Raw genomic sequence first — 15,966 nt, 5'->3', positions numbered from 1 at the left:
ATGGGGGTGGGGCAGGGGCGGGAAGGGGCGGGGCAGGGCTAGGGGCGGGGGGGGTGTTTGAGCACCCACCAGCGCCAGGAGAAGTTGGTGCCTATGCTGTGAGCACAGTGTGACCCTGGGAAAAGCTAGAGAGAGAGACAGAGAGAGTATGGATCTGTTGGCTAAAGAGGCTTAGGCCTGTAAACTAAGAAACTGTTCCTGGTTCCTCCTGTGTTTGGAGAAGCAGGACTTTGTACATTCCTTGTTTTTAAAAAAAATGCATCAAAGAGAATACTAGACTCCATCGATTTCTACTTCCAACTAGAACCTCCCAAGGGCCCCAAAATTTGACTAGCTGCTCAGGTCAAAAAGGGGCAGCAGTCTGAAAACATTTTGTGAATAGTAATAAATTATGCAGAAATTGGGATAGGTTTGTGAAAGCTTCTGTTAACTGTATAAAAAAAAAAGAGGGGGGGGGTTACATTCATTATGAAAATTATTCAAAATGAATTATTTGACCAGCTCTTCTAATAATGCTGCATTACTCATAAAAGGTCATCAGGTCTATTTTCAGTGCTGTTGCACAACAACCTCAAAACAAAACTAAAAAGGCATTGTGCATCTTATTCCTTCCACTTTTACATTGGCAATATGAACTGAGAGAAAATTTTGAGGAGGCATATTTCAGCATACTCAAAACCTTCCTTTTCGCATTGGTTTTTAAAATTAAAATGTCTTGTTTCTTATAAGTTAATGTTTGAGTAGCTTATATTCCTTACGATTTCATCACCAAACACTATATGTAAGCCATAAAATGTGACATTTAGGCTAGGTGTACACTGGAAGTGCTGTACTGGCACAGCTGCGCCACTGTAGAGTGTCTGGTGAAGATGCTGTATGCTGATGGGTGAGCCAGCATAATTACTCCCCCTCCCTGAGAGGTGGAAGCTATGTCAGTGGGAGAGCATCTCCCGACAACATAACACAGGCATGGACAGCGCTTCAGTCACTGTAACTTGCGTCGCTCAGAGAGGTGTCTTTTTCACACCCCTGAGTGATGCAAGTTAGATTGACTTAAGTGATAGCATAGACCTGCCCTTACTTTCAAGCAGGTGGGATTTTGCAGATAAATGTTTTTACCATGACCTCAGTTGTGGACATGTGTTCATTTTTTCTGTCTGGAGAAAATCATGTTGAGGTTCCCTTCATTTAAAATGTTTGCTTCCTTTCAGCCTTCCTCTTCTACCATTTAAGGGAAGTCATGAGTGATCCATGGATTGGATTGAATGATATAAATAGTGACCTATCATTTCTTTGGACGGATGGAAGTGGTGTCTCTTATATAAACTGGGCCAATGGTGCACCTACGTACAGACGCACATACTCTTATTTTCATTATGGTGGTGGTGATGATGCCGATGACTATGAGGAGGTAAATCAAACATCATTAAACAGCCATGAGCTGTGCAACCGTAATTGAGACATTTTGTGAATGTGCATTATGCTGCAGTTTTTAATTACATAATTATATGCTATTTTTCCCACAGGGCTAGTTTTTGAAGAGGATGACAAAAGGCACATCCTTAGCACAAAGGCTTTTCCCTAGCCAAATTTCAAATCCCTGCTCCAAAGCATTGAGGCATTAAAACTCCTCAAAGTAAAGGCCACCAGATTTTATTTTAACATCTAGCATCAGTCTCAGAAATAGTTAATCTGTTCATGGCTGAAACTGACAACCAATATGGAAAATTTCATCCTGAATGGTTAAATTCTGGCAAAGGCATAAAACAACTGAAAATAGAGTCTTGTAATAGGAAGCATCAATCAAACTTAATTATTGGCAAGGCTGCATGCTATGTCTGCAATATGATAATAGCTACACAGCCTGGGTGCACAATAAGTGATTTTTTTTAACACTTTAAGTGCAGTTGTACCCATCTAACACACGTACAGACTATTGCTTTTAGTATGTAATTTTACTAAAATAAGTTTCAAACAGTCTCTTCCTCTTTCCTGAAAATCCATTTTAATGTTTTTTCTATACAATCAAAAGTTGGACCTAGATAGACATACAATAGATATTCTAGTCCATCACCCTGATCCTTAGAGGAGTCTTTCCTATTACCGATAAGAATTATGCTTTACAAATAACATTTGTTACAAATTTAGCCCCTTTTCAGGTGAGTAAACCATCTGTGAACTCCTCATATTAATATTTTTATTTTTAAGTACTCGCTGTCTACAACTTCTGGCACTAGACAGCCCAGAAGTTGTGAAGAGGAAATGAGGCCATAGCCATTCTCTTTCCTTCACAATAGCTAAGAAAGGGGTGGGGCAGTCTTAGAAGGGAGGTATTTGATGAATGCTGAACATTCTGATGAGATTTAGTAGTATCTTCAATCCGACTCCATGCTAGCAAGCTCCCATTGACACCCTTCCATTAGGAGTGGAGAAGAACAGCTGAGGTAACCAAGGATAAATGAACTGCCACCATCTGTCCTCCCAAACATTTATTGCAGTGTCACCTAGTGGTGAGGAGCCAACATTGCTTCTAAAATAATCCAGACCAACAGCAGTTTCCATATTCCAGGGAACATTGTCTGGGATTATGAACACCCAGGAGGAGTTTGTAAAAGCTTGGTAAAGTTCCAACCAAAAATTGGAGCTATATTAATACTGACATTACAGTACAGCTTTTAGGAGCTATATTAATACAGACATTACAGTACTGAGACTTCAAATGTTGGAGGACTGAAACATTTGTAATATGCACATCTACAGAACCTGTGGGAGAAGGAGGAGAACTTGTCTCCTGATGATTACTTTTTCTTCTGAATTTATGTTCTCCTTTTTTCCCCCCTTAGAGAGACTGTGTCATTATGACAAAGGAAGAAGGGAAATGGAAAGATGAAGACTGTGAAAATGACAAAAGCTATATATGCCAAATGAATTTAAGTGAGTTCTATTTCACCAGCTTTCTAAATTTAAAAAATCATTGAAAACACGTGATGGCTTTTTAGTTTTGCTTGTGGATTAAATTCTGGGTTTCCACATAGAACATATCACCTATTGGAAGGCATTCTGACCCTCTAAGGCCTCCAAAATTCCTTCTTCTCAAGGATTGAAACAGATTCCATAGCAGATTCCACAGCTGGGTCGATCTAACTTTCTAGCATGGACCAGCCTATATTTTCTGTATTCACAAACAATTCATAATTTTTCATTAATTTTAACTGAAGAATTTTCACTTATTGTTAGTGCTACACCTCTTAATTTGTGCAACAATGTAGATATTAAACATTAGTAGTACAAAGTAAATCCATGCACCTGATTTTTGGTTATGTATGTATGTATTTATTAATTTATTTATTTAAAATTATTACAGACCCTAAATTACTTCATTCCCCAACAACAATTCCAGCCTCTGGCTTTATCCGTTATGGTGACAGTAGCTATGCAGTCATCCATTCCAAAATGAAATGGGAAGTGGCAAGAAAAAATTGCAAGGACAGATCTTCAGAACTTGCTAGTATTTTAGATATCCACAGCCATTCATTCCTATGGCTACAGATGTTAAAGTATGGAGAGCGTGTATGGATTGGTCTTAACAGCAATGTGGTAAGTGTTGGATATTATTGTACTATTACATACAAAAATAAGCTCTCATGTTTAATATATAAATATTGGTTGCTTTCATTGTAATCGTGCTGTAAGAGCTATATTCTCAATTCACCAGAAGCATGCATGGACTTCTAGCACTCCTGTTAGAGTTCCTCAAAGACCACATAAAGCACATGGGATGGATAGGAGGATCCACAGAGAAAGTCCTAATGGGAAATAGTAGATGGAGAGCTATAAAAACTGTGGTGGCACTCGGTGTTAAAATCAGGAACCATGGAGACAGGGCGTTGAGTGCCAAATAATTTTTACCCTCAAAATTACTTAAAATCGTAATCTAAAGAAATGATGATTAGGCAGACTGGATTGTCCATAAGTGCTTCTCTTGATAACTGTCTGGTAAGTGATCCCGCATTTACTCACCTAAAGTTCTAACCATGCTTTAGAGGACACCATTACTTCAACAAGCAAAACAATAATGAATAATTTAAGAAGATAACACCGAATGTAAATAGGCAATAAAATAAACTATGCTTAGAATAAGTTATGCTTGGAAGAGCTGCCCAATTAATTTTTAGTTTGTGCTGCCCTCCCCAGCTTTATAAATCTCCAGAAAAATCATCTGTCCATGTAAATGTCCATCTGTAAAGTTACAGCTCCAGCCTATTATATTATTTTGTCACATCCTACATTGTGCCTGCTTGTTCCAGTACATTGAAAACTCCGCAAGGAAGAGATTCTGCTATTTGTTCAACTCAGTTCATGTGTTGGACTGTGCAGTGCCCATTTACAGTGCTAAATAAATATTGTTAGCTTTAAAAAAAATAATAAAAAAGTATTACTCTCCTCATGACTCATGTGTCAGGCATTTATTCACTATTTTGATATGTCAGGTATTAGAAAATGACATAAATAGAGTGTTTCTGATGAAAAGCTCAAATAACTAATGCCAGTGTAATTAAAATTACATATTGGTACCTTTGTATTGCCATTTATATTATCTTAATTTATACTGTTTTTAGACAGATGGCCATTATAAATGGGTTGATAACTGGATAATCCAATATACTAAATGGGCAACAAGAGAACCAAAAGAAAAAATAGCCTGTGTCTATCTAGACCTTGATGGAACCTGGAAGACAGCATCTTGTAATGAAAGCTACTTCTCCGTCTGTAAACAGTCAGATGGTAAGCAACTGAACTTAACAATTTAAAGAACACAAGACTTACTGTACTGGATCATGCCAGAGGTCTAACTAGTTTAGTATCCGATCTCTAGCAGTGACTTTCCCCAACAACCTGAGAGAAAGGTGCTTCAAGAATTCCACCTACCTGCCATCAGAGTCTGGGATTCTACTTATGAGGTGGTACATGACTTTGAAGGCTTTGGCACTTTAAAGCCTCAGTTGATGTAAATGGGAATAGCTCCACTGACTTCAGAGGTGTTATTTTTATTTACTCCAGCTGAAGATTTGGCCCTCCATTCCTTTCCAGCCTCAAGATATTTTCCTCGTTATATGCAATTTTCATGGGTTGCATTGGTGGTTATGCATAAGTTAGATTGGCACTGGACACTCATCATGACTATCCATCCAGTAACTAATTATGAAAGCTCTAGGGGGAGGTGTCCTGGCAGCAGTTGGAATGAAACACTTGGGAGAGGTTCATGCCCACCTGTCAGGGGTAATAATTCTAAGAGCTGGTACGATTCAGGCCAGCGTCACAGCAGGGAGACAAGACTCAGGTGTGGGAATCCTGTGTGATGACACCTTTAAGAAGAAGTTTTAAGGTCATGTACTTTTCCCTCACAGCACGCTCTTCCTGATGTGGGTTACAGAATAAATGGCATTGCTTTACAGTAGCTTTTGAGTCAATGCATCAGGCCAAAAACCTGCTTTAATCTGCATATGCAACTCACAGTAGTGAGCCCAGCGATGTCAATAGGAGTTGCACACATGATTAAGAGCTATATTTAGCATATGGCATTCTGACAACCAGTGGTAATCCCATATAAGTGTCTAAACTTAATGTGCCTAAATAAAGAGTGCAACTGACAATACAGCATACAGTTGCAACACCAATACTTCACCAGTTGAAGGTAGTCTCATATAAAGTAATAATGGAAATTCTAGATCGATATCAATATTTAGCTGGGACGGGGGGAGACAGTATTTTCCTAGCATCATTCTAAGTTAGTAGTAGCTACCTGTAGCATGGTATGTGTGTGCTGAGTAATTTTAAAGACTAATTTTTGGGTTATTCATAAAAAAGTACTGATTTCAAACCACATAATTTCTTCACAGTCGTGGCCCCTCCTGATCCTCCACAGCTGCCTGGAAATTGCCCTGAATCAAAAGAACTCAGATCTTGGATTCCTTTCCATGGTCACTGCTACTACATTGAATCATCAGCCATGAAAAGCTGGGCCCAAGCTTCCCTGGAATGTATTCGATTAGGTAAGTGACTTCTCTTGAGAGCAAAGACTTAATTAAGGACACAGTGTTCATTTTACAAAGTTCCTTAACTGCCAAAAACCTATTTATTAAAATGAGTTATTTTAAAAATAGAGCATACTTCTCCCCACTTATGCTTTTTGTTTTGTTTTTGCTCTTCACTCAGCTGGGGAGATGAAACTAGGCTGATATGTTTGACTTTCTCATTATAGTCATTTTCATTGTCTGGATTTCACGCATGTGCCAAATACTATAATATTTGTGATCCCAACATATATTTATATTTAATTTTTAAAATAAAATTACAGAATAAAAAAACACTTATCCTATGCTTTAGGAATCTTTGACAGCTTCTAAACATATGGGGCCAGATTCATCAGTACACTCTGTCTCCCCTCCAGATTATTCAAATCATCTGTTGAATTAGTATACTTTCCAACATAGACTTTAAAGCCAGAAGGGACCAGCTAGTCTGACCTCCTGCACATTGCAGGCCACAGAACCTCACCCACTGACTCCTGTAAAATACCCCTAACCTCTGGTTGAGTTACTGAAGTCTTCAAATCATGGTTTAAAGACTTCAAGTTACAGACAATCCACCATTTACACTAGTTTAAACCTGCAAGTGACCCTTGACCCGTGCAGCAGAGGAAAGTGAAATCTCCCCCGCCCCCAGGGTCTCTGCCAATCTGACCTGGGGGAAAATTCTTTCCCAACCCCAATACAGCCATCAGTTAGACTCTGAGCATGTGGGCAAGACCCAGCAACCAGACACCTGGGAAAGAATTCTCTGTAGTAACTCAGAGCCCTCCCCAGCTAGTGTCCCATCACCGGCCACTGGAGATATTTGCTGCTAGCAGTTGCAGATCTGCTATATGCCATTGTAGGCAGTCTCATCATAACATCCCCTCCATAAACTGATCCTCAACATGAAATCCAGATCTTCAGATTTTAATATTTCCTTAAGATCATGCTGAGATGCAAAAGCAAAGCAGAGACAGTAGGGAGAGAGAGTTACACAAGTCCCCTTTCCCCTTTTAATTAGGAACAATATCTCCCCCAGCTGGTTCAGTTTTGGCCTTCCTCTCACAGTTGAGGAGTCTTCCCTTCATCTGCATATACTCCCCACCTGGCTGGCTCTCAGTATCAGGGGCCAGCCAATAGTGGAGCCAGTATCCTAGTAACCTAGTGAGCGCAGCTGGCCCTGAAGGAAGCTGTCTGACTAAGCCACCCAATTGGCTGCAGGAGTCAGCTAGCTAATACTTAAGTTCAGCAGCAGTCCAGTGGCTGCTCAATGTGCTCCTGCCCTGCAGCTATGCTTGCCCATGCCCCAGAACCCCACTATGTCCCCCTGACTGTGACTCTAGTTAACCCTTTGGCTTCTGACAGTGACTCGAGTTAACTCTCTAGCTTCAACTTTGGCTTCAGACTCTTGTGTCCAACTCTTGGTTACCCCTTCTAACTACAACTTTGACTCAGGCTTTGGCTTCTGACTCCCAGTTCTGACCTGTGGCTTTGCTCCAGGACTGTGCCCCAGCTGCATTCAGCTCTACCTGTAGGCCAGACTGTTGTTTCAGCCATCAGGCCAGACACCCACAACTTGGTCACGGACGCTCAAGGCTGTGGGCTCCAGGAGGAAGGAGCATTCGCTGTTGCTGTGTTGAGAAACCTAGTTGTGACTCAGCACATTCAACTGCCATGATTAGCTGCTTTCCCCCAGGGGGCAGAGGAAGGAATGGAGGAGGCAGCCAATCAGAAGGCATTGTGCAAAAGTCTCAAAGATAAAATTAATTGCTATTATAGTTGTGAAGGGGCAGGTCATTATATTAGTTACTCTCCTTGATTATGGTTATTTGTTTTGTTAATGCTTTCCAGATGCTACTTTGGTTTCAGTAGAAGATTTGGCTGAATCCAACTTTCTGACACACAGGATACAGGCTCTTGAAAGCAAAACACAAGGTTTTTGGACAGGAATGTACAGAAATGTGGATGGTAATTTTATTTTACTGTCAATATTTAAATTAATAAATATTTGTCAATAAATGAAATCTGAGGAATAATTTTATCCCTTGATGCACTGTTCTGCTGATGGTTTAAGTAGGACTGTATATGTCTTTTAGTCTCTAATGTCAATGGGTTGACCCTAGACATTCTCTACAGTGACCTTATTCTCAGAGGCCACCAAAGGTATCAGATAACCCACCAGAAATGAAGTGTGAGGGAAGACCTACTAGATCACAGGTGTCTTCAGGTGAATCTGATTGCATTGTGAAATCTTTCTGAAATCACACATCATTGCTATACAAGAGGAAAAGAAGAGATTTTTTTTGTCTCTGATATAGACTCCATAAAATCTTGGTCAGCAAATTTGTTTTGAGTTGTGCCTAGGCTGTTTAACCAAAGAGATCTCTGTCTGGTTTCTGGTTCCAATCCCTCCCATTAAGACACATTTCCAGATAGTCTGAAAAGAAAATTGTTCATAATTGGGCTGATGTATCCATCTTTTTGGAAGAGCAGTATTCTGAGTGCAAGTGCAAGGCCTTCTTTGGTTGAGTTCCAATTAGTGTTGCTCACCAGGATACTGGAGGTGTTGGGAAAACTTCAGACTTCAAGGTGTGTGTTAGACTTCCTGGCTAGTGCAGGCCAGGAGGGAAGCACTGTATCCAATATTGATGGGGATTTTGAGTGTTTCTGTTAAGAAAAGTATGCCACAGATTTGAAGAAAGCCTACATATACTTTTCAGTTATTAAATCCTTGCTTGACTTTGGCAATTTTACCAGTCATTAAGCAGCTTCCAGCCTTCCCTGCTTGAGTAAGGTGACTGAGAAAATGTCTGTATGCCTCAGATCTCCTTGATCCTTGTAAATCTAGTAATGGTCCTGGATTTGAACAAAAACCACAGTTGTTACAATGATCAATGTTCTCCGCCTAGTGATGGTCAGTGATCAGGTGCGTATGCTGCTATTAGTTCTGTCGGTTGCCTTCAATACCACTGATCATAAGGTGTTGACACTTCTGCAGCTGTATGCTGGGGTTCATGGGGCTACCCTTGGAGTCGCTACATTACTCCTTGTCAGAGGGTTGTCTTGAAAATTGCCCATCAGCTCCAATGCCGCTCTCACGTTGGGTGCTACAGGGTTTATTTTTGTCACCATACTTGTTCAATGTGTACATAGGGCCTTTAGGGAGGTTAATGAGGAATCATGGTTTGCAATGTTTTTAGTAGTCTGATGGCACACTAATGTATATTGTGAACGGACGTCTGGACATGGTTAGGAAAGTAAATGACACCATAAGCATTGAAAAACTGATAGTAAAGAAGTAGCTATGAGTCAGCGTATACGCTATAATCTGATTTATAATTACATAGCAAATGAAAAATGAGATTCTATAAGGGATGCATTTAAACAGAAAAGTATAATTGTTTTACTCTTATATAGTTTTCTTAATATAATAACTCCAGCTGGGAACATATGGTATCAAATGCTCCTTTTTATTTTATCACCATTAGTTTTAATTCCTGCCATTGTCTCGCACCCTTTCATTTGTCCTATTTTGACACAGTGTTAATAGCAATACGTAGTTAGAAACAGTGTTTCTTTTATGTTACTTATTGCATTATGTATATTTGAAAAACTGTATAGAAATAAAATGCATAAAAGTTCTTTTCCATCTCAAATGTTGAAGTATTTCTGTCTCTGGGATTCTTACATCTTCTGTTAATAGATATTAGTTTGTAGTCAAAGAAATGTAATTAGCTCATAAAACACTGGATTACGGCCTGATCTTTCCTGAAGCACCGTCCATCCAAATCAAATTGTAGTAATGTGGTGGGGTTTACAGATCCCACACTGAACCAGGCTAAGGAATAGAGCAATGCTGGGCTAGGGATGTCCCACCCCTCAATAGGCACAGGGCATGCTCTTGGTGGAGGAATAATTTATAAGGTCCCTTGCAGCCCAGGAAAAGCGGGAAAGGAGCTGCAGGTTGCACCAAGAAGGAAGGCTGAAGCCAAGAGTTGTGACAGGAGTAACTACAGTTTTGTTAAGGCTGCTGTAGCAGCGGGGATCTGGATACCCTATCCCCCTCTTCGGGAGCTGAAAGCCCTAAATGAGACTGCTTTGATTAGAACATTAACAGACCAAGTGGAGTCTTCTAAACCAGCTACCACACCCCAAACAGAGGTGCTCTAATCTGTAGGAAATGACCCAGGGAAAATGTAATGTGGGGCAGATCAATAACTGGTCCAGACACTTTGACAAACCCCCTAGGGGCCTGGGTTGGGACCAGGAAGAGTTAATGGACCCAGGTCCCCCTACCTTGCCCCTCTGTAGTGGCAGAACCCCAAGAGGAGAAATAGGAGCAGTCAGGAGGGACTTAGGCCTACTATGTACAGCATGGCTTGGGCCCCCTCTGGGATGACAAGGCAGGCAGAGACTGACTACAACGCCACCGCCTGAACACTAGGACAGTTGGTTATCAGACAGTTTTAACTACTTATACCAGGACAATGTGATATGTCTTCATGACACAAAGCAGGTGCTAGTTACTAGTAAATTGCTTGATTTTTTTTTTAAAGTCACTTGGTGAGCTAAGGAGTTACAATGGACACATTGCTTTTCTCCTAATTTGTTCTAATTAATATATTCTTTTTGACTTTAGACCAATGGTTGTGGCTAGACAACACCATAGTGGATTTTGTCAACTGGAATGTAAAAATGCCCACTGAGAGAGAGCACTGTGTTGAAATATCTGCACCATCTGGGTATTGGAATAATATTCTGTGCTCTTCCGAAAAAGGATTTATTTGTAAAAAACCAAAGAGTAAGTGATATGATTAATATGATATACTAAATTTATTATTATAATATTTATACTGTGAATATATGCTGTGTATATGTATGTGTGGTATGACATGCGTCTTTGTGTGTAACTATATATATATATATATTTACTTACTAGGGCTATCAAGTGATTAAAAAAATTAATCGCAATTAATCGCACGGATAAACAATATTAGAAATCCATTTATTTAAATATTTTTGGATGTTTTCTACATTTTCAAATATATTGATTTCAATTACAACACAGAATACAAAGTGTCTAGTGCTCACTTTATATTTATCTTTGAGTATAAATATTTGCACTGTGAAAAACAAAAGAAATACTATTTTTCAATTCATCTAATACAAGTACTGTAGTGAAATCTCTGTATCATGAAAGTTGAACTTACAAATGTAGAATTATGTACCAAAAAAACTGCATTCAAATATAAAACAATGTAAAATTTTAGAGCCTATAAGTCCACTCAGTCCTACTTCTTGTTCAGCCAGTCGCTCAGACAAACAAGTTTGTTTACATTTGTAGGAGATAATGTAGCCTGCTTCTTGTTTACAATGTCACCTGAAAGTGAGAACAGGCGTTCTCATGGCACTGTTGTAGCCAGCATCACCAGATATTTGTGTGTCAGATGCGCTAAAGATTCATATGTCCATTCATGCTTCAACCACTATTCCAGGGGACATGCGTCCATGCTGGTTATTAGAAATAAAAGTGAACAATTTTTAACTAGTGTTGTGGTTCAGTTACATTAAATATAAAAGTAAAGCTGTTGTCACATATTTAGCATCTCTGTTAATTTCCTTTACCAAATGCATTGTAGAATACAAAGCTAATTGTAGTCCTTCATATTTTTCCCTGCATAGATTTTATAGATGTTGAATAGGGTGACCAGATCACCAAAGACAAATATCGGGACGCGGGGGGGGGGCCAAAAAAAAACCAAAAAACCCTTCCTCCGCAAGCGCTGGAGGGAGGCCCGGGAGCCTCAGGGGAAGCGCGGGGCCGGGGTAGTGAGAGTCCGGCCTGGTCCCTTGCAGGCAGGACTCAGTTGGGTGGTAGGGCGAGGAGGGGGGCGGCCCGCGGGGCCAGGCGGCGGCTGTTCTCACCCCCGGGCAGCGGGACTCGGGAGCAGCCGCTGCTGCAGCTCCCACTGCCGCGGGGGGAGGAAGCGGCCATGGCGCTCCGCGGCTGCGGCTCTGGCGCCCCCGAACCTCCCGAGCCGGGGCCTGCTGCGGGGACCCAGCCCCTGGCCCGTCGCGTCTGGGCTGCTGCCCAGCTGGTGCTATCGCGTGGCGGCCCCGGAGTGGGGGCAGCAGGCCCCAGCCCCCCCGTCCCGCAGGGGAACGAACGGGGCTGGGCTGCCGATGCCTCCGCCCCGGGGCCGCCGTGGGATAGCACCAGCTGGGCAGCAGCCCAGACGCGACTGGCCAGGGGCTGGGCCCAGCGTGCGCGCTACTGGGTCCCCGCAGCAGGCCCCGGCTCGGGGGGTTCGGAGGCGCCGCAGCCGCGGAGCGCCATGGCCGCTTCCTCCCCCCGCGGCAGTGGGAGCTGCAGCAGCGGCTGCTCCCGAGTCCCGCTGCCCGGGGGGACAACAACAGCCGCCGCCTGGCCCCGCGGGCCGTCCCCCTCCTCGCCCTACCACCCGACTGAGTCCTGCCTGCTCGGGGCCAGGCCGGACTCTTACTCACCCAGGCCCCGCGCTTCCCCTGAGTCTCCCGGGCCTCCCTCCAGCGCTTGCGGAGGGAGGGGGAATGGTGAGCCCGGGGAAGAGGCGGGGATTCGGGGAGGGAGCCAATCGGGGGAGGAGGGGGCGGAGTTGGAGCGGGGGAGGGGTGCGAGCACTTCCGGGCTCTAGGCTCCGGGGCATTTCCTTGTTTGTCCGGTTGTCCCGACCGCATGTCGGTCGGGACGCGGGACAAACAAGGAAATATCGGGACGGTCCCGATAAAATCGGGACGTCTGGTCACCCTAATGTTGAATAAGTGTTTTATTTTTCTCTTTGAAAGTTCTTGAAGTTCAGCCAACCGAGAAGCCTCCAGATAAGAAAGGTAAGACTATTTATAAGCAAAATAACAAGAAACCCAAAATACCACACGGACATAAGTGATTTTGAAAATCTCACCCCCTCAGTGATTTTGGAGCAGAAGTCCTATTGAAAATCAGCAGGACATGTGCTCCTAAGTAATTTAGGAGCTTTTGAAAATCTCACCCCTAGGTATTAGTGGTTGTAAATGTTCTGACATAAAATTACTGTAAAATGCATTTCCAAATAATTAACAGCTCATATCTCATTCATTAAAAGTGTGACTTTGTTAAAATAATACCTTCTGATTCATTAAATCTGTGGGCCAAATCCTGAGGGCCTTATTCAGGGTCACATTTTGTCTGGCTCTTGGATAGGTGTGCTTGAGTGAAGGGGTGCAAGGAACTTCCCTATCTTGAATGCCTCATGCAAAGGCCAGGGACAATCATAGTCTTTACATGTAGGAGAGCTCAGGGAAATGTTTCCACCTATAGCCTCAGGATGCAGATTGTCCTGAAGGCAGCTGCAATGAGGCAGCGCTATGGCACTGAACCTCATCCCACTTGCCCACTCAGAAAGGATTGTGCACTAGAGAGAATGAGGAGCAAAAGGTCCTCCTTACACAGTGCTCCCCTAGGAACAGGATGGCTCTACGTGGCCCTTTACTCAGACATAGTGTAGCCCTCAGTTTTACTCAGTCTCTGTTCTATCCAATTCTCATAGTCCCATTGACTTAAACAGGAGTTGAGTTGAAACAGGGACTGAGTACAATATGGACATCAGGATTTGGATCTATGTATTCAGGATAGAGCTGTTCAAATCATGAATAAAATGGATTATATTTGTGATTAATTTGATATGTAGCCAGATTTCTCTCTGTTTGCTGTTCATGGAGTCCTGTTGTCCATGAGTCACATGCATTTAGAAAACCACCAAGCATTTATGAAAATATTCAGAAATCTCCACATTTCCATGAATTTTTGGACAAAAGAATCTTAGTTGAAAAATTTGTCCTGGAAAGATATTGTTCATTACTTGCTTTCTGATATTTGTTATTGGTTAGTGAATGTTTATCATATGTTCACCTGTTCAAAAAGTTTGTCACCCAACTGGGAACAGAAACAAATACCATATGACCTAAGTGAACAGTCATGGGGCATAAGTAACAAATAGTTACAGTGAGCACATCATAGACCACCCATAGGCTAAAATCTGTTAATTCAAACTATTCATATAATTTTTAGGAAAAAAACAGATTCCCAGATCTCCAAATTTGCTCCTACACCACCTTATTTCCAGCCTACTGCATAATACTTAGCTGTGGGAAAGAAGGCCTGGCTACACGCCAGCAATCCCTTGGTTGCTCTAAACTAAACTGGTCTCATATTGGCACAGAACTGGCTCCAGGTTCAGGACGGGAAGAACATCTCTATCATCACATGAGCCCAGTACATCTTGGGTACAGCTGAGAATCACAGTCATAAGGTTTAAGGCCAAAAGGGACCAACAGATCATCTAGTCTGACCTCCTGCACATCACAGGCCACTACAGAACTCCACCCAGTTACCTGTGCATTAAGACCAATAAACTGAATTAGACTAAGTATTATGGCCCTCAGAAGACTGAACTATTGTGAGAGAGAAGCAGAGAGTGGGAGGGACCAAGGTGCACCAAGGCCTGAGACCCTGCAATGGTAGGGAATTGATTAAATGAGAGAGACCCAGATGAACCTAGCAAGCAAATCTGGTCCATTGTCCAATGGCTTCCATCTGTTATAATCACTGAGATCCTTAGCAATTGTTTTGTGTTCATTTACAGAAGACGAAGAGGCTATTGCACCTGCTCACCTCACAGCTTGGATACTAGTTATTCTGGCTACTCTTATTCTTATTGGAGCTGGCCTTGCAGGCTGTTTCTTCTACAAGAAAAAGAGACAAAACCAACTACAAGGAGATGATCAAGGCGCAGAGACACTTTTAAAATGCAGCGATGCTGTTTCAAGAACTAGTGATACAAAGCATTCTGTGCCAAGTATTGAGTAGAATGAACAGGTTATCCTGTAGTGTAATAAAATTTGTGCCTGATTTTGGTAAAATTAGCCAACTAGAATATAAGAAATCTTAAATCAAAGCTTATTTCTCTTGTTTAAATAGTAGCCTTTGTTTAGTACTGTCTGTATTTTTATACATGTACTTAGCAGAAGCATTTACTCCTATTATAGTCTTGTAGCATTCAAGATCTCATATAAAAGTAGGTTTTGGCGAAAGGAATGGGAAGGGCTATTCAAATGGGACAATGGATATACTTAAAATTACTAAAATGGAGCAAACCAGTGTGAACAAATATTCAAGAAACTATGGTTTCTAGTCAGAACTGGATTGCCGTGAGATATAATGAATGGTCAGTTTATGCAACTATTGTGTTTGTGGAAACTGCAAAGAACTCAACAAAACATTTGTCTAATTCTGTTGAAATCCTGAAAATAATCCCGAAAACTTCACTCCAGCAGTCAAGCTCTTTTTTTATTGATGGGACTGTACTTTGCTTAAGTCTTAAAAAGAAACAATGTTGTATATTATCACTTTTTAGATAACTTCTGAAGACATAAGTAGTCTGCTGTTTTCACTTTGTTATGTATAAACAGTGAAACCTGTCAGAAATCTCTCAAAAGGTTTTGTAGTCTGTGCTTGTAAATCTTGTAGCATATTAAATGATATGAATTAAAATGTTCTCACCCAGTTATGAATGGGCTGAAGCAGAATGAAAATGTGTTTTCCTTCATTCAGTTTAGTTCTTTGAAAAAGACAGAAAATGTCTTTTCGTGACGTTGTTTTCATCTTTAGAACTCTCTGTGCAACAGGTAATTTCTGCCCTTCACGCTTCACAGATATTGTCAGTCACTAATGAGAGCAAATTAGCTCAGCCTCCTAGCATGTAAGTAGACTTTTCGGCAATAATTTAAAAGTAGAGAATTCCTCTTGAAGTACCAAAGATATCGCTACAAACTGTTGAGCCTTTTAGCCCTACTTTAGTGTGTCAGTGTCTGAACC

At 41.6% G+C, this 15,966-nt stretch overlaps 1 protein-coding gene across 2 annotated transcripts in view; it reads left to right on the top strand.

Moving 5' to 3' along the window:
• Positions 1-15,677, top strand: part of LOC117872157 (macrophage mannose receptor 1-like) — a 57,413-nt gene extending 41,736 nt beyond the window's left edge. The window contains exons 22-30 of one of the 2 annotated variants that reach the window (XM_034760336.1): positions 1,212-1,411; positions 2,844-2,934; positions 3,365-3,597; positions 4,620-4,785; positions 5,901-6,053; positions 7,926-8,042; positions 10,714-10,875; positions 12,900-12,941; positions 14,735-15,677. In XM_034760336.1, the coding sequence (XP_034616227.1) occupies positions 1,212-1,411; positions 2,844-2,934; positions 3,365-3,597; positions 4,620-4,785; positions 5,901-6,053; positions 7,926-8,042; positions 10,714-10,875; positions 12,900-12,941; positions 14,735-14,958 (1,388 nt within the window). In that variant the 3' untranslated portion in view covers positions 14,959-15,677. Of the gene's footprint in view, positions 1-1,211; positions 1,412-2,843; positions 2,935-3,364; positions 3,598-4,619; positions 4,786-5,900; positions 6,054-7,925; positions 8,043-10,713; positions 10,876-12,899; positions 12,942-14,734 lie in introns of those variants that run through there. The other variant, XM_034760337.1, reaches the window with a different exon arrangement.
• Positions 15,678-15,966: the final 289 nt, after the last annotated feature.

This window comes from Trachemys scripta, chromosome 2 (genome assembly GCF_013100865.1).
Source record: "Trachemys scripta elegans isolate TJP31775 chromosome 2, CAS_Tse_1.0, whole genome shotgun sequence".
Classification (NCBI taxonomy): domain Eukaryota; kingdom Metazoa; phylum Chordata; order Testudines; family Emydidae; genus Trachemys; species Trachemys scripta.
The sequence above is the reverse complement of the archived record's forward strand: the minus strand, read 5'-3'. Positions and strand labels throughout refer to the sequence as shown.